Genomic DNA, 18,995 nt, shown 5'->3' on the forward strand with positions numbered 1-18,995 from the left:
CCCTTCCTAATTCTGCACAGGCCATTACCAGCTTGCTTAGATTTACAGAGGTTTATTTGGAAAAGTATGCAGATGCAAACTGATCTGACCTTGATTTTTATCTAGCAGTACCTGAAACATGATGCCTAAAATCCAGTCGGCTCAACTGTCTGATCCATACTCAGGTGCAAGTATGAAGAAAAATGTGACAATTGAAACTTTGCCCGAACAGCACTTTGCCTAACTTTTGAACAATTGAACTTTGCCTAGCAGTATATGTTGTATATTGTACAATGCCCTTCCAAGTTACAAAGTGACTCCCTAAATATGTGAATGCATGATGTGTTTCTCCCACACCTGCCTTGAGTTTAGTTGTTATTGAAGAAAATTTTACAAAAGTGCTGTTAACCAACAGGATCACTAGCTCCTGTTAATGGCCTGTGAAAAATGGGAAGCAGCAAATCTGATCTCAACACCTTCATAAACATGTCACCAGTCTCAGTATATGAGGAACATAAACTGTGACCGAAGATACAACATACTCAATAAGGCCCTTAATGGCTGCATGTTTTTTTAAAGACCAGTCACACGGTGAATGCAGCCCAGTAATGGGATTGCAAAGGGGAAATATCCAACAATGAAGGGTCAAAATAATTCGCAGTTTTTTTTAACAATGCAAATATCCAGAACACGGCTAGGAAAGGGAAATAAGACTTGGTAATAATAACACACACATAATGCTGGGGGAACTCTACAGGCCTGGCAACATCTAGGAAAAGAGTACAGTCCAAGTTTCAAACTGAAACATCAACCGTACTCTTTACCTAGACGCTGCCTGGCCTGCTGAGTTCCTCCAGCATTTTGTGTGTCTTGCTCCAAACGCCAGCATCTGCTGATTTTCTTTTGTTTGTGTTTGGTGATAATAAAATGGAATTAGATCTCTTATTGATAAAGACTATTATTACACTGTTGTATAAATTTTACAATTCTTATGCCAACCAAAGTGAACTCGGTCACTGATTTTATTGAGTACTGCCTGCACAAAATATCTCTGTGAATGAGCTTTAGAAGATCTAAACTCCTGCAAAAAGTGTGGCATGTCATGCCATCAGCGATAACCGTAGTGAAGCGTTCTGTAGAAGCTTTGTGTTAAATAGCCTGAAACCGCTCTGGCAAACCTGCGTCCTGCTACGAGAGGCATCCTACTTGATGGTAGCTGGTTCAAAGCTTGCTGACTGCTGTGAGCCAGATGGATGACATCATGCAGTCGAGTCTAATGTTCTCAGGAGAACAGTCCGCGCTTCTTCACCTCTCCGGCTCAATGACTCACACACTTGTTACGCTCCATCACACACAGCTTCCTAGCCTTAGACCGCACACCCCTTTCCCACTTCTTCATCAATCCCCCGGGGTCCGGCAAGACCAGTTTACACTCCACTTCTGTAGCCCCCCCCCCCAAATGCTTGCTCTGTTCTCTGACATCAGGAGAATTTCATTCCGAGCGCGAGTTGGCTCAACAAGACGGTAATCATTTATGATGGAAATACCATTCCTAAGCATGACATCATGCCTCAGAGAACATGACCCGGTGAAGATGCAACCTCCACTATTCTGCTGACCATGAGACATGTTAAAAGCCCGGAATGAGTATTTTTCTTAAGTCACCCTTTATTAGCAATAAAGTACAAAGAAGTGACGTAAGATCTCAGTGCTTTTACATGGCATTAGTCATACTGCAATGAGTGTCCTTTCCAGGGAATGTACAGTCATTACATAATTCACTAACTATTCAGCCTCTCTCTCTCTCTTTCTCAGCTGTCACCTCGTACAAAGTGGGTATGATCCGGTAATCTGGATCTGGCGGAACGTTTTTAAAACTTTCTCCGTTTATTCTTCTCTCGCTACGCCTGTCCCGCCGTGCGTGTGATCTGTGGCCAGCGTCCCTGCCAACCGCACTTCAAAGTGGCCAGGGACTCTTTAAACTATACACCCCGAGGGCCAAGTGGCCCCGCGACATCAGTCAGCCCCATCCAGTCGGTACCGGTCTCCCTGTAACCGCGGGCACAGGGTCGTTGAATTAACACATCCCGTTTCCTGCAACGCTTCTTAAATCTACAGACCACCACCAGGCTATCACACCAGAGTCAGGGACAACGGACCGCCGAACATGAAACACAAACGTACACAAGAACCCGAGTTGTTGGGTGCAACTTGGGCTGAAAACTTTTTTTTTGCTTAAATACCGAAATAAACTCTCAATTCCAAATCCGCACCTCGGACTTCTCTTCCTTCTCGCATCCGTCTGACTCTGATCTTCAGTTTCATTTCTGTGTCGTACATTTTCAACTCAGCGAACTTCTATGCCAGTTGTTCCGATGCGTTTCGTTGCAAATGAAAGCACACGGTGCAGCCAGTGCCGGCTCCGTTTTGCAGGTCTCCGCGGGATGTGTGTGTATCTCCGCTCTCTGGCTGTGCGTTCCGCGCCGCCCTGCTCACTGTGACAGTCAGACACCCGGATAACACAATACTGGAGAACACTCGCGGCTGATGCGTGAAATTGAAGTGGGCGTGCACTTCTTTGCATTCCTGAATCACCGCGTCAATATTCCGCCACCTTTTCCTCAAACCTGTTTTGGAAAAATGATCTGTATTTCTTTTCTCCCTCTCTCTCCTAGGGGTGGTGGGGAAATACAAGTGGTCGGGAACAGGAAAGTCCTGTGAGATTGCAGCTAAGGCTTCCTGGTGTGAATTGTTCCCGCCCCCTCCCCTTTTTCATTTAAATATATTTAGCAGTGAACTAATCGTCCTTGTGGTAATTTGCAGGATTCTTTCCCTACTACTAGATTAGGAGAGAGAATTTTAGTTCGGAGCAGAGAAAGGAGTTGTTTACTGTGAGGGGAACTGGCCGACAGGCATGCAAACAACAGAATGGTCCGCAGCGTTTGACAAAGCCGACGGCGGGCGAGCTCCTGTTAATTACAGGCCCTTTATTGCTATTGTGTTCGAAGAATGAATGGGACAGAGCAGAGGGGGCACCTTAACTCTCGAAGCGCCGCGGTGGACAGCGATGACCCATCCCCCGAACCCTGTTAACGGGGGTTTACTATTCCCTAACGCCACCCTGTCCTTCAAAGAACTTCCGCCAGTCCCTTTCAGAATGTGGGTGAAATTCTCCTTATAGTCCTTGTGGTCAATTCCACCCCACATCTCTATTTAACAAGGCCTGGTAAACGGAAGGTAAGGGCACGGAGCACATGTGCAATGTGTGGTCACAAACTTGTCATCCTTCTGAATCAACCTTATAGGGGTGTCTATTCCCAGCCCGGCCTGATGCACCCGAGTAAAGCAGGCGTTTGGAATGTTGCTATAAAGAGGGCAGGAGGAAGGAAACCAGAGGGTAAGGAAGGAATTAATTAAATGGATTTATATGCGCTGTCCGCCACCTGGGCAATGTCAAAGCCCTTTGCAAACAGTGAAGCACTTTTGAAGTGCAGACACTTGCAAAGCAGGAGAGGGTAACCGGAGTTGCAACAGTTCCCTCCTCATTCTCAACATATCTCGTCATCTGTAATTCCTGTTGATGTGGGACCTTCCCCTGTTCTCCGTCGCAGCACCCTTGAAGTATTTCCTGGAAATATTTTACATGGGCGATTCCGTCTTCTCCAGGTCTGAGGCGCCAGAAACACTTCTGTACTGTTTGACCAAAGGTTTTCAACCTGAAATGTAAACCCTCTCTCCACAGGTGCAGTGTGACCTGCTGAGTCTTTCCAGCATTCTCATTTTTATCTCAGCTTTGCAGCATCTGCACTTATAATCAGATTTATAATAAAAATTACATTTTATGGCAGCTATTGGTGAAGTTCCATTTCGCACCTCTTACTCACCCCTGTCTGTGCCCCAACTGCATTTATAATGTGATCAGATTTAATATCACCAGCATATGTTGTGACATTTGTTAACTTTATGGTAGTGGTACAATCAAATACATAATAAATAGAGAAAAAACTGAGTTGCATTAAGTGCATATATATGTCTACTAAATAGTTAAGTTAAAATAAGTAGTGCAAAATAGCAGGAAAAAAAAGTAGTGATCTAGCATTCACGGGTTCAATGTCCATTTAGGAATCGGGTGGCAGAGAAGAAGAAGCTGTTCCTGAATTGCTGAGTGTATGGCTTCAGTCTTCTGTAACAGCTTCCTGACAGTAATAGTGTGACAAGGGCATTTCCTGGGTGGTGGAGGTCCTTAACGATAGACAGTGCCTTCCTAAGGCACCACTCCTTTAAGATGTTTTGAATACCTTGGAGGATAGCACCCATGAGAGAGCTGACATAAATTTACAAGTTACTGCAACTTATTTCAATCTTGTGCAGTAGCCCCCCACCCCCAATCCCATTACCAGACAGTGATGCTGGCAATCAGAATGCTTTCCACATACACTTGTAAAAGTTTTCGCGTGTTTTAGCTTACAAACCAAATCTCACTCTCCTAATGAAATATAGCTGCTGTCTTGCCTTCTTAATAGCTGCATCAATACGTTGCATCCAGACTAGGCCCTCAGAGATACTGACACCTGTGAATTTAGAACTGCTCACTCTCTCCTCTCTATGAAGATTGGCTTGTGTTCCCTTGTCTTAGCCTTCCGAAAGTCCACAACCAGCTCTTTGGTCTTACTGATGTTCCATCAAGGTTGTTGCTGCAGCACCATTAAACTAACTGGTACACCTCACTCCTGTACGCCCTCTCATCACCACCGTCTGTGATTTTATCAACAATGGTTGGATCATCAGAAGATTTTTAGTTGGCATTTGAGTTGTACCCAGTCTTGCAGTCATGGGTGCAGAGAGAGTAGAGCAGTGAAGCACCAATATTAATTGACAGTGAGGTGGAGATGTGATTTCTAATCCACACAGATTGTGGTCTTCTGGTTAGGAAGCTGAGGATCCAGTTGCACGGGGAGACACAGAGGCCTAGGGTCTGTAGCTTTTCAATCAGGACTGTAGGAATAATGGTGTTAAATGCTGAGCTGTAGTCAACAGCATCCTGACATAGGCATTGTTCAGGTGATCCAAGGCCGTATGGAGAGCCATTGAGATCGTGTCTGCTGTAGAGCTACTGTGGCGATAGGAAAATTGCAGTGTGTCCAAATCCCTCCTGAGACAGATGTTGATTCTAGCCATGACCAACCTCTCAAAGCATTTCATCACTAGATGTGAGTGCTACTGGATGATTTAGCCACACTAATTTTACAATCTTCTCCTATCCTAACCCAATAAATGCCTAATGATGGCAGCCTTGAGAACATCTGCTGACCCTCTATCCAAAGATGCTTCAAGATTTTTACTCATCTTTGTTTGAAAATGTCTTTCCAGCTTTCATTCTGTTTGTCCTGGACTTATGTACCAGGGGAACAATTTTCTCTGTTTTCCCATTGTTGACTGCCTTAAACTCAGCTGATCTCAACTTATTCACACTCTCTGATTGCACTGGCATTGTACCCTGTCAACCTACTTCCCAACCTTCATCTTAAAAACAGTTTTGTATCAGCACACACTGTGCTGACAGGGCCAGACGTGGCTATTGGATTAAATCATCTCTCAAACTCCAATGTCCGAAGGAATACATCAATCTGTCCTCTTCATTTAACCCATTAAAATCTGCCACAGGAGAATGCAGCAGAGGGCCAGCGAATTAGGCCAGAACAAGGCTATGATGGGCCCTGACTTACTGTTGAGCATTTCTGGTTCTTCATGTTTATTTGGACTCCAGTGTTACAAGGATCATGGATGGTAGAATGGTAGAAGTCCTTTAAGTCTTGACCTGGGATGTGGCATGTACCAGGAAATAATGAACATGTGGATCTACAGGCCTGGGAGAACGAGGATCTGGACTGCTTCTTGTTCTGGGCACCTGAATGAAAGCAATACCTAAGCAACCAGGTTTTAAAGGGAACTGTGAACCCCACTAAAACCGTCTTTGGTGCTGGGGTTGCCTGTGTAAACCTTGCTTGCCGTGAATGCCCTCATCATCATCTAACACCACATTCCACCCAAAGGCTACCACTGAGCAAAGAATAGGCACACAAGATCATGAGATCAGGGGAAATAGACCCAGATATCCTGTGACACTGACTCTCGGTTGCCCAAATCCGAAAGCAACAAATATTTCAAATGTACTGGCGTGAGATCCCACAATATACATACAATGTGGTTTCAGTTGTTTCCCAAACAGTTGGCTGGTTTTCACTCAGTTCTCAAAATTACAGTCGTTGCAAATTTTGGGTAGGTTTTTCCCTGAATGCAGGTGCAAGTTCTAGCAGAGAGAATATCAATCAGAAGGCACATGACTATATAGCACTGCGCACGTTGCTAATGCTCCTTTCCCAGGTGTACAGTGACTTGCTGCAGGCTGCAGCCCCTTGGTTAGGGAATACCCAGATTCCATTGTCACTGGTGCACATCACTTTGTAGACTACCCTGTCTGTCCTTAAGTATCATTAAATTCCATAGTGCAACTGCACTGACTCGCAGTTTTAATACTTCTGCTCAGTTTGACTTCGCAAAAAGAAATAAATCAAAGAGATGAGAAGAATTTTATGACCCAAAATAAATGATTGGAAAGGCTAATAGGAATCAAATAATTCTGTCTTTTCAGAAGGCAATTTAAAGTACTTATATTGGAAAGAGGAAAATAAAATGCCAGAATTGCAGTGAAGGAATAGGAACTGGACAGCTGTTTCAAAGATCTGGCACAGGTAGAGTGGGCTCTACAACTGTAGGAAAATGGATGTTGTGTGACTCTCTATCTCATGATTTGCAAGGCATGTCAATCAGCTGCAGTGTACTTGGAGCTTGGAAATGACCTGCATGGCCATTTCATGAAGCCACAAGATGGGTGCACATTGAACTTCTGCAGCAGTTCTGGCAGAGTCAGTATTCCATTCCTGTACATCCCAAAGGTCCTTTTCAGCAGAGCTCAATCATAATAATCTATTAGGATCTTGGTAAAGGCCTGCACAAAAAAATTTAGGTTTAAGTGGAGCGGCCATTTTGTGAGTACTCTAGTGTTAAGAGCGGTTAGGCAAAAAGGGGCGAAATCTCTAGGTAAGATTCTGGTAAATTTCCTTCTTTCTTTGTCAATGAGCACATAGCTACTGTAGTGAGAATGGATCCAGGGTCAGTGGTAGGTTCTTCATGTGAGATGTGCGAACTCTGGGAGACCTTCAGTGTCTCTGATAACTGCATCTGCACAGCGTGCATCCAGCTGCAGCTCCTTACAAACCATGTTAGGGAACTGGAGCTGCAATTGAATGACTTTTGGCTCATAGGAAGAACAGAGGTAATCACCCCCCGCAGTGATTTGCAAGTAGCTGGGTGATTGTCCGGAGAATGAAAGGGAATAGGCAGACAGTGGAGAGGACTCCTGCAGCTCTTCCTCTCAATAATAAGTATGCTGCTTTGGAAACTGTAGGCTGGGGGGGAGGGGGGAGGGGGATGACCTACCAGGGGAAAGCTGAAGCAAACAGGTCTCTGGCACCGTCTGACTCTGTGGCTCAGAAGGAAAGTGGGGAAAACAGGAGTGTAGTGGTGATAGGGGATTCCATACTTAGAAGAGCAAAGAGGAGATTCTGTGGATGTGAAAAGACACACTCAGATGGTATGTGCCTTCCAAGTGCCATGGGTCAGGGATGTCTCGGATCGAATTCACAGCATTCTGAGGAGGAGGGGTGAACAGCCAGAAACTGTGGCACACATTAGTATCAAAGCCATAGGTAGGAAAAAGGCTGAGACCCTGAAGTGAACATATAGGGAGGCAGATAGAAAGCTGAAAAGCAGGTCCTCAAGGGTAGCAATCTCTGGATTGCTGCCTGTGTTAGTGAGGGTAAGAATGTGTGGCTGAGAAATTGGTGCAGGGGACAGGGTTTCACATTTCTGGATCATTGAGATCTCTTCTGGGAAAGTTATGACCAGTACAAATAAGTTTGGGTTAACTTGAACTTGAGGGGACCGATACCCTTGCAGGCAAATTTGCTAGAACTGTTGGGGAGGGTTTAAACTAATTTGGCAGGGGGATGTGAACCAGAGTGATAGGCCAGAGGATGGAGCAGTTGGTATGCAAGTCGATACAGTGTGTAGTGAGAGGGTGAGGAAGGATAGACAGCTGATAAGATAAAATTAAAGTCAATGGTATGGGCTGAAGTGTGTCTTTAAACTAAATCGTAGATTTAACATTTCAACAGTCTGGAAAAGTGAGGATAAAGCAAAAGGCAAGTGCAGGAAAGGTTATGAAAATCACCAAAATAAATAAAAAGAATGTTTAGAAAGGGATAAGAATTTAACTTCCAATAACATGGGGTAAAATTGAAAAGGATGGAAGATGTATATTATATATAGGCCTCTGTTAGTCTTGATAGACCACAGATTTGTGCCTTGGAAAGTTTCCAGGGCGCAAGCCTGGGCAAGGTTTTTTTTATGGAAGACTGACAGTTGCCCAAGCTGCAAGTCTCCCCTCTCCACACCAGCGATGTTGTCCAAGGGAAGGGCATTAGGACCCATACAGCTTGGCACCGGTGTCGTCGCAGAGCAATGTGTGGTGAAGTGCCTTGCTCAAGGACACACACACAGCCTCAGCTATGGCTCGAATTAGCGACCTTCAGATCACTAGACGAACACCTTAACCACTTGGCCACGCGCCAACACTAAAGATGTATATTCGAATGTGTGCAGTTCAGGTAGATGACTTTGTAGCTCAAATGGAGATTGATAGGTATGATGTTGTAGGCATCTCTGAGTCATGGCTGAAAGAAGATCATAGTTGGGAGCTTAAGATCCAGGGATGCACATGCATTAAAAGGCAGAGGGCATCGGTGGCTCTGTTGGTAAAAAAATGAAATCAAATCATTAGAAAGAGGTGACATAGGGTTGTAAGATAGAGAACTCTGGTGGGTCGTGTTAAGAAACTGTAAGGGTAAAAAGACCCTGATGGGAGTTGTAAACAGGCCTCCAAATAGTAACCAGGATGTGCAGTATAAATTACAATGGGAGATGTGTAAAAAAAGGCAATGTTACAATCGTCAAGGTGGATTTCAATATGTAGGTAATTGGCAAAGTCAGAATGGTGCTGGGTTCTAAGAGGAGGAAATGTAGAACGTGTTTGAGATGGCTTTTTAGAGAAGTCTGTGATTGAGGCCACTAAGGAAAAAGGGATTCTGGGCTGGATGTTGCGTAATGAACCAGATTTGATTAGGGAGATTAAGGTAAAGGGAACCTCAGGAGACCGAGATCATAATGTGATAGAATTCACCCTGCAGTTTGACAGGGAGAGGATAAAATCAGACGTATCAGTATTAGAGTGGAGTAAAGGGAAACACAGAAGTATGAGAGAAAAGCCGGCTAACGTTGAGTGGAAGGGGACACTAGCAGGGATGATGGCAGAACATCAATCGCTGGAATTTCAGGAAACAATTCAGAGAGCGGTGGATAAATACATCCAAAGAAAAACGATTCTCAAGGAAGGACAAGGCAATGATGGCTGACATAGGCAGCATTAAAGTAAATGCAAGGGCATGTAATATAGAAAAAATTAGTGGGAAGCTAGAGGACTGGAGAGCTTTTTAAAGCCAACAGAAGGCACCAAAAATGAGAGAAAACATTAAATATGAAAGTAAGCTAGGCAGTGATCAATAATAATAAGACTGGACTGTGGGAGGCTAGTGCAAAAATCGCAGTGGCCCTAGCAGAGATATTTAAAACATCCTCAGCCACAGGTGGGGTGCCAGAGGATAGCTAATGTTGGTAGTGCAACATTAATACTGTAGTAAATTGGATTAGACATTGGCTTTGCGGGAGAAGCCAGAGGGTGATAGTAGATGGTTGCCTCTCTGACTGGAAGCCTGTGACTAGTGGTGTGCCACAGGGATCAATGCTGGGTCCACTGTTGTCATCGATATCAGCCATCTGGATGATAAACTGGATCAGCAAATTTGCGGATGACACCAAGACTGGGGGTGTAGTGGACAGCAAGGAAAAGTATCCATTCCTTGAAAGTGGCGTCACAGGTGGATAGGGTCATAAGGAAAGCTTTTGGCACATTGGCCTTCATAAATCAACGTAGTGAGTACAGGAGCTGGGAAGTCATGTTGAAGTTGTATAAGACATTGATGATGCCTAATTTGGAGTATTGTGTGCGGTTCTGGGCAGGAAAGATGTAAATAAGGTTGAAAGAGTACTGAGAAAATTTACAAGGATGTTGCCAGGACTAAAGGACCTGAGTTATAAGGAAAGTATGTATAGGTTATGACTTTATTACTTGGAACATAGAAAACTATGGGGAGATTTGATAGAGGTATACAAAATTATGAGTGGTATAGATAGGGTAAATGCAAGCAGGCTTTTTTGCACTGAGATTGGCTGGGACTACAACTGGAGGACATAAGTTAAGGATGAAAAGTGAAAAGTTTAAGGGGAACGATAGAACTAATTTCTTCACTCAGGGGGTCATGAGAGTGTGGAACAAACTACCAGCGCAAGTGGTGGATGCAGGCTAGATTTCAACATTTCAGAAAAATTTAGATACGTCCATGGATGGAAGGGATATAGAGGGAGGGGAGCAGGTTGATGGGACTTGGCAGATTGTCTTGGCGTGGACTAGATGGGCCAAAGGGGCTGTTTCTTTGCTGTAGTGCTCCATAACTCTATGACTTTAATAATATAAAAGAGGATACCAAAAGGTTTTCCAGGTATTTAAAAGGTTAAGTGAGAGGTATGAATGGATATGGCATTGCTGGGAAATGACACTGGAGAGGCAGTAATGGGAGACAAGGAAATGGTGGATGAACTCAATACGTATTTTGTGTTGGTTTTCATTGTGGAAGACACCAGCAGTATTCCAGAAATTCGACAGTGTCGGGGGCTAAAGTGTGTGGTTGCTATTACCAGGGAGAAGGTGCTTGGGAAGCTGAAAGGTCTGAAGGTAGATAAATCACATGGACCAGAGGGTATAGCCTCAGAATAGAAAGACGTCCCTTCAGAACAGAGAAGAGGAGGGATTTCTTTTGCCAGAACATGATGAATCTGTGGAATTCATTGCCACAGCTGGCAGTGGAGGCCAAGACAATGGGTATATTTAAAGCAGAAGTTGATAGGCTCTTGATTAGTAAGGGTATCAAAAATTATGGGGAGAAGGCAGGAAAATAGAAATGAGGGGGATAATAAATCAGCCAAGATGGAATGGTGGATCAGACATGATGGGTCCAATGGCCGAATGCTGCCTTATGTCTTTTGTCTCACACGAGGGGTTATGACTGAACTATAATGCTTAACAATTACAGGGCATTCCACATTAGTCTTCCAATGGTAAACCATAAGGTCGACTCTGGCCTTCAGGAAACAGAAGGGTTCGAGGTTCAATCCCTCATTTCCCCTGTGTAATCCAGTCACTCATGTAATTGTGTGAGGACATCAGAATGATTATTTACTTTGTTTGACTCAAAGAAGCTGAGGGTCAGTCTGGGCTTTCCACTCTTGACTCATGTGGGGAGGAAGTGTTCAGCTCTGGGGTGTGGCCACACCAAGGCTCAAATGTGATACACAAGTAGTCAAGCAGCCGGCTGATTGTCACTACTGAGCACTCAGACAAGTAATGATCAGACAAGTGACTGGACTCAGATAAGTGATGAGTTATCAAACTGAGGTTCATTCCACCCCTGTGAAACTTGCTGTGTCAGTGAGGAATTAACGACATTGTGGGTGTGAAAACTGGAAACACAAACTAAAATAGAGCAAAGGGAAGTGTGTTACTTAAAGTGCCCTTGTTTGATCGAGCACCTGAAGCTGTACAGTAAATCAGGAAATAACAACAGCCAGGTGGTTTTGAATGGTTGCGCTTTTAGGAAACACTTGCACTCTTTAAAGAGCAGCTGCCTTTGCTAATGCACCACCCCTCCTAATAATTGCCCCCCCATAACAAATCCACACTCCCCCATTCCACAGAAGCCCAAGGGAGCCACTTACAATGTGGCCACCATTAAACACATTTCCTCCCCAAGGCCCTAACCTTCAAGCATTTCCACTTAAATCACACTTTACCCCCAGAAGGAGTGTTCCATTTCTACTCTTTGTGGCTACCACTGACATCTACAGCAGCAGTCCCGTGGCCTTCTTTCACAGTACAGTTCTGAGGACCTTAGCTGCAAGCTGGGCCAGCATAGTTTCTCTCCACTTCCTTATAAATTTGTTCCTTGTCAAGATTTTTAAAAGCCTTTCCAAGCACGCAGCAGCGTAAGTGTTCTGGGAATCTGGCCAGTTCCCTGTCCCTATTGCTTTCACTAGTCTGGGTGGGAACCTTCATTGACGACATCTCGGCATTTTTTTTCTTTCCTTGCATTTTTGTGAGGGAACTGGCTGGCCAAATTTAGAATCGTGTCGAAAGGGAAAAAACTCAGTCATCGTCTTGGAAATGTGTGCTTACAATGTGGTGACCTCATGGTTATTCAAGAGCCCCACTAATCGCTAGGAGAGAAACATGTTAAAATGGGTCACTGTAGTAGCTGTAGGCTGTTTACGGCTGTCCTGACAAAGTTGTTCAAATGAAGCTTTTCCAGCAATATTTAATCAGTGCTTAATTAAAGTGATAAACATGTTTCTGTGTAAAGTTTGTCTGATGAATTTCCAAAAGTGTAGAGCAATCCCGCCTTCCCCTCGTCTTCCTTCTATCAAGGGAGATGGGTTGCAACTTCCCACAAAGGGCTGCACACGGAAGAGTTGTTTTGGTGTCAGGAAATACACGTGCACAGAAGGTCGTGATTGGAACAGAAAACAGGCTGTTCAGCCCATCGAATCAATACTGGCACCTAGCTCAGCAATAGAATATGGAATCTTGTCAGTCCTGTTTCCCTGCCTCTTCTGCCAGAGCCCTTTAAATTATGGGAGATTCTGCAGATGCTGGAAACCTTGAGGTACATACACAAAGAGCTGGAGGGCACTCAACACTCCCCCATTCCACGTAAGAATATATGTGGGAAATAACAGTCATTGTTCAGGCCTAGACCTTTCATTATGTCTAAACTGAACTAAACTGAGCAAGAGATAGCTGGGTCAATGTACAGAGAGACAGAGACAGAGGGAGGGAGGGAGGGAGGGAGAGGGGGGACAGAGAGGGAGAGAGAGAGTTGGGTCAGTGTACAGAGAGAGAGAGAGAGAGAGAGTTGGGTCATTGTACAGAGAGAGAGAGAGAGAGAGAGAGAGAGAGAGAGAGAGAGAGAGAGATAGTGAGGGGGGTGTCAGTGTTCAGAGAGAGAGGGAGAGGGGTCAGTGCACAGAGGGAGAGAGGGAGAGAGACAGTTGGGTCAGTGTACAGACAGAAAGAGAAAGAGAGAGTTGGGTCAGTACAGAGAGAGAGGGAAAGAGGGAGAGGAGTCAGTGAACAGAGAGAGAGTTGGGACAGTGTACAGACAGAAAGAGTGAGAGAGAGGGGGGTGTCAGTGTACAGAGAGAGAGAGAGAGAGAGAGGGGTCAGTGTACAGGGGGGGGGGGTCAGTATACAGACAGAGAGGGTCAGTGTACCGAGAGAGAGAGAGGGGGGTCAGTGTACAGAGAGAGAGAGAGAGAGAGAGAGAGGGGGGGGGTCAGTGTACAGAGAGAGAGGGGGGTCAGTGTACAGAGAGAGAGAGATGGGTCAGTGTACGGGGGGGGGGGTCAGTGTACCAAGAGAGAGAGAGAGGGGGGGTCAGTGTACAGAGAGAGAGGGGGTCAGTGTACAGAGAGAGAGAGAGAGAGAGAGAGAGAGAGAGAGAGAGAGAGAGAGAGAGAGAGAGAGAGGAGGGGGTCAGTGTACAGAGAGAGGAGGGGAGTCAGTGTATAGAGAGAGAGGGGTGTCAGTGTACAGAGAGAGAGGGGGGTCAGTGTACAGAGAGAGAGGAGGAGTCAGTGTACAGAGGGGGGGGTCAGTGTACAGAGAGAGAGAGATGGGTCAGGGTACGGGGGGGGGTCAGTGTACAGAGAGAGAAAGAGAGAGCGTCAGTGTACAGAGAGAGGGGGGTCAGTGTACAGAGAGAGAGAGAGCGAGAGGGGTCAGTGTACAGGGGGGGGTCAGTATACAGACAGAGAGGGTCAGTGTACCGAGAGAGAGAGAGAGGGGGGTCAGTGTACAGAGAGAGAGAGAGAGAGAGAGAGGGGGGGGTCAGTGTACAGAGAGAGAGGGGGGTCAGTGTACAGAGAGAGAGAGATGGGTCAGTGTACAGGGGAGGGGGTCAGTGTACCGAGAGAGAGAGAGAGGGGGGGTCAGTGTACAGAGAGAGAGGGGGGTCAGTGTACACAGAGAGAGAGAGAGAGAGAGAGAGAGAGAGAGAGAGAGAGAGGGGGGGTCAGTGTACAGAGAGAGGAGGGGAGTCAGTGTATAGAGAGAGGGGGGTGTCAGTGTACAGAGAGAGAGGGGGGTGTCAGTGTACAGAGAGAGAGGGGGGTCAGTGTACAGAGAGAGAGGAGGAGTCAGTGTACAGAGGGGGGGGTCAGTGTACAGAGAGAGAGAGATGGGTCAGTGTACAGAGGGGGCAGTGTACAGAGAGAGAGAGATGGGTCAGGGTACGGGGGGGGGGGTCAGTGTACAGACAGAGAGGGTCAGTGTACCGAGAGAGAGAGAGGGGGGTCAGTGTACAGAGAGAGAGAGAGAGAGAGAGAGAGGGGGGGGTCAGTGTACAGAGAGAGAGGGGGGTCAGTGTACAGAGAGAGAGAGATGGGTCAGTGTACAGGGGAGGGGGTCAGTGTACCGAGAGAGAGAGAGGGAGAGGGGGGGGGTCAGTGTACAGAGAGAGAGGGGGGTCAGTGTACAGAGAGAGAGAGATGGGTCAGTGTACAGGGGAGGGGGTCAGTGTACCGAGAGAGAGAGAGGGGGGGTCAGTGTACAGAGAGAGAGAGAGAGAGGGGGGGGGGGTCAGTGTACAGAGAGAGAGGGGGGGTCAGTGTACAGAGAGAGAGAGATGGGGGGGGGGTCAGTGTACAGAGAGAGAGGGGGGGTCAGTGTACAGAGAGAGAGAGAGAGGGGGGGTCAGTGTACAGAGAGAGAGGGGGGTAAGTGTACAGAGAGAGAGAGAGAGAGAGGGGGGGTCAGTGTACCGAGAGAGAGAGAGAGAGGGGGGGTCAGTGTACAGAGAGAGAGAGGGGGGGTCAGTGTACAGAGAGAGAGAGAGAGAGAGGGGGGGTCAGTGTACAGAGAGAGAGGGGGGTAAGTGTACAGAGAGAGAGAGAGAGAGAGGGGGGGTCAGTGTACCGAGAGAGAGAGAGAGAGAGGGGGGGTCAGTGTACAGAGAGAGAGGGGGGGTAAGTGTACAGAGAGAGAGAGAGAGAGAGGGGGGGTCAGTGTACCGAGAGAGAGAGAGAGAGAGGGGGGGTCAGTGTACAGAGAGAGAGAGAGAGAGAGGGGGGGTCAGTGTACAGAGAGAGAGGGGGGGTCAGTGTACAGAGAGAGAGGGGGGGTCAGTGTACAGAGAGAGAGGGGGGGTCAGTGTACAGAGAGAGAGAGAGAGAGAGGGGGGGTCAGTGTACAGAGAGAGAGAGAGAGAGAGGGGGGGTCAGTGTACAGAGAGAGAGAGAGAGAGAGAGAGAGGGGGGGTCAGTGTACAGAGAGAGAGGGGGGTCAGTGTACAGAGAGAGAGGGGGGGTCAGTGTACAGAGAGAGAGGGGGGGTCAGTGTACAGAGAGAGAGGGGGGGTCAGTGTACAGAGAGAGAGAGAGAGAGAGGGGGGGTCAGTGTACAGAGAGAGAGAGAGAGAGGGGGGGGGTCAGTGTACAGAGAGAGAGGGGGGTAAGTGTACAGAGAGAGAGAGAGAGAGAGGGGGGGTCAGTGTACAGAGAGAGAGAGAGAGAGAGAGAGAGAGGGGGGGTCAGTGTACAGAGAGAGAGGGGGGTCAGTGTACAGAGAGAGAGAGATGGGTCAGTGTACGGGGGGGGGGGGTCAGTGTACAGAGAGAGAGAGAGAGAGAGGGGGGGTCAGTGTACAGAGAGAGGGGGGGTCAGTGTACAGAGAGAGAGAGAGAGAGAGGGGGGGTCAGTGTACAGAGAGAGGGGGGGTCAGTGTACAGAGAGAGAGAGAGAGAGAGGGGGGGTCAGTGTACAGAGAGAGGGGGGGTCAGTGTACAGAGAGGGGGAGTCTGTACAGAGAGAGAGGAGGGGTCAGTGTACAGAGAGAGAGAGATGGGTCAGTGTACAGAGGGGGGGGGGTCAGTGTACCGAGAGAGAGAAGGGGGGGTCAGTGTACAGAGAGAGAGGGGGTCAGTGTACAGAGAGAGAGAGGGTCAGTGTACAAAGAGAGAGGGTCAGTGTACCGAGAGAGAGAGCGAGGGGGGGTTCAGTGTACAGAGAGAGAGGGGGTCAGTGTACCGAGAGAGAGAGAGAGGGGGGGTCAGTGTACAGAGAGAGAGGGGGTCAGTGTACACAGAGAGAGAGAGAGAGAGAGAGAGAGAGAGAGAGAGAGAGAGGGGGGGTCAGTGTACAGAGAGAGGAGGGGAGTCAGTGTATAGAGAGAGAGGGGGGTGTCAGTGTACAGAGAGAGAGGGGGGTCAGTGTACAGAGAGAGAGGAGGAGTCAGTGTACAGAGGGGGGGGTCAGTGTACAGAGAGAGAGAGATGGGTCAGTGTACAGAGGGGGCAGTGTACAGAGAGAGAGAGATGGGTCAGGGTACGGGGGGGGGGTCAGTGTACAGACAGAGAGGGTCAGTGTACAGAGAGAGGAGGGGAGTCAGTGTATAGAGAGAGGGGGGGTGTCAGTGTACAGAGAGAGAGGGGGGTCAGTGTACAGAGAGAGAGGAGGAGTCAGTGTACAGAGGGGGGGGTCAGTGTACAGAGAGAGAGAGATGGGTCAGTGTACAGAGGGGGCAGTGTACAGAGAGAGAGAGATGGGTCAGGGTACGGGGGGGGGGGTCAGTGTACAGACAGAGAGGGTCAGTGTACCGAGAGAGAGAGAGGGGGGTCAGTGTACAGAGAGAGAGAGAGAGAGAGAGGGGTCAGTGTACAGGGGGGGGGGGTCAGTGTACAGACAGAGAGGGTCAGTGTACCGAGAGAGAGAGAGGGGGGTCAGTGTACCGAGAGAGAGAGAGGGGGGTCAGTGTACAGAGAGAGAGAGAGAGAGAGAGGGGGGGGTCAGTGTACAGAGAGAGAGGGGGGTCAGTGTACAGAGAGAGAGAGAGAGAGAGAGGGGGGGGTCAGTGTACAGAGAGAGAGAGAGAGAGAGAGGGGGGGGGTCAGTGTACAGACAGAGAGGGTCAGTGTACCGAGAGAGAGAGAGGGGGGTCAGTGTACCGAGAGAGAGAGAGGGGGGTCAGTGTACAGAGAGAGAGAGAGAGAGAGAGGGGGGGGTCAGTGTACAGAGAGAGAGGGGGGTCCGTGTACAGAGAGAGAGAGATGGGTCAGTGTACAGGGGAGGGGGTCAGTGTACCGAGAGAGAGAGAGAGGGGGGGTCAGTGTACAGAGAGAGAGGGGGTCAGTGTACACAGAGAGAGAGAGAGAGAGAGAGAGAGAGAGAGAGAGAGAGAGAGAGGGGGGGTCAGTGTACAGAGAGAGAGAGAGAGGGGGGGTCAGTGTACAGAGAGAGAGGGGGTCAGTGTACACAGAGAGAGAGAGAGAGAGAGAGAGAGAGAGAGAGAGAGAGAGAGGGGGGGTCAGTGTACAGAGAGAGGAGGGGAGTCAGTGTATAGAGAGAGGGGGGTGTCAGTGTACAGAGAGAGAGGGGGGTCAGTGTACAGAGAGAGAGGGGGGTCAGTGTACAGAGAGAGAGGAGGAGTCAGTGTACAGAGGGGGGGGGTCAGTGTACAGAGAGAGAGAGATGGGTCAGTGTACAGAGGGGGCAGTGTACAGAGAGAGAGAGATGGGTCAGGGTACGGGGGGGGGGGTCAGTGTACAGAGAGAGAGGGGTCAGTGTACAGAGAGAGAGGGTCAGTGTACCGAGAGAGAGAGATGGGTCAGTGTACAGAGAGAGAGAGAGAGAGAGGGGGGGGGTCAGTGTACAGAGAGAGAGGGGGGGTCAGTGTACAGAGAGAGAGAGAGAGAGAGGGGGGGGTCAGTGTACAGAGAGAGAGGGGGGGGGTCAGTGTACGGAGAGAGAGAGAGAGAGAGGGGGGGGGTCAGTGTACAGAGAGAGAGGGGGGGTCAGTGTACAGAGAGAGAGAGAGAGAGAGGGGGGGTCAGTGTACAGAGAGAGAGGGGGGGTAAGTGTACAGAGAGAGAGAGAGAGAGAGGGGGGGTCAGTGTACAGAGAGAGAGGGGGGTAAGTGTACAGAGAGAGAGAGAGAGAGAGGGGGGGTCAGTGTACCGAGAGAGAGAGAGAGAGAGGGGGGGGTCAGTGTACAGAGAGAGAGGGGGGTCAGTGTACAGAGAGAGAGAGAGAGAGGGGGGGGGGTCAGTGTACCGAGAGAGAGAGGGGGGGTCAGTGTACAGAGAGAGAGAGAGAGAGAGGGGGGTCAGTGTACAGAGAGAGAGGGGGTCAGTGTACAGAGAGAGAGAGAGAGAGGGGGGGGGGTCAGTGTACCGAGAGAGAGAGGGGGGGTCAGTGTACAGAGAGAGAGAGAGAGAGAGGGGGGGTCAGTGTACAGAGAGAGAGGGGGGTAAGTGTACAGAGAGAGAGAGAGAGAGGGGGGGGGTCAGTGTACCGAGAGAGAGAGGGGGGGTCAGTGTACAGAGAGAGAGAGGGAGAGAGTAGAGAGAGAGAGGGGGGGTCAGTGTACAGAGAGAGGGGGGGGTCAGTGTACAGAGAGGGGGGAGTCTGTACAGAGAGGAGGAGTCAGTGTACAGAGGGGGGGGGTCAGTGTACAGAGAGAGAGAGATGGGTCAGTGTACAGAGGGGGGGGGGTCAGTGTACCGAGAGAGAGAAGGGGGGGTCAGTGTACAGAGAGAGAGGGGGGTCAGTGTACAGAGAGAGAGAGGGTCAGTGTACAAAGAGAGAGGGTCAGTGTACCGAGAGAGGGGGGGGGGGGAGTAAGTGTACAGAGAGAGGGGGGGGGGGAGTCAGTGTACAGAGAGGGGGGGGGTCAG

The 18,995-nt window shown here is 48.5% G+C and overlaps 1 protein-coding gene across 4 annotated transcripts in view; it reads right to left on the bottom strand.

The window, feature by feature from the left end:
- The window catches only part of LOC132397137 (dual specificity protein phosphatase 8-like), a 260,628-nt gene that overhangs the window by 23,809 nt on the left and 217,824 nt on the right, over positions 1–18,995 (bottom strand). The window contains exon 1 of one of the 4 annotated variants that reach the window (XM_059975494.1): positions 2,223–2,656. The exons of 2 other annotated variants lie outside the window; for them this stretch is intronic. In XM_059975494.1, coding sequence (XP_059831477.1) covers positions 2,223–2,319 — 97 coding nt within the window. In that variant the 5' untranslated portion in view covers positions 2,320–2,656. Of the gene's footprint in view, positions 1–2,222; positions 2,657–18,995 lie in introns of those variants that run through there. One more of the 4 variants, XM_059975495.1, reaches the window with a different exon arrangement.

Source organism: Hypanus sabinus, chromosome 7 (genome assembly GCF_030144855.1).
Source record: "Hypanus sabinus isolate sHypSab1 chromosome 7, sHypSab1.hap1, whole genome shotgun sequence".
NCBI lineage: Eukaryota > Metazoa > Chordata > Chondrichthyes > Myliobatiformes > Dasyatidae > Hypanus > Hypanus sabinus.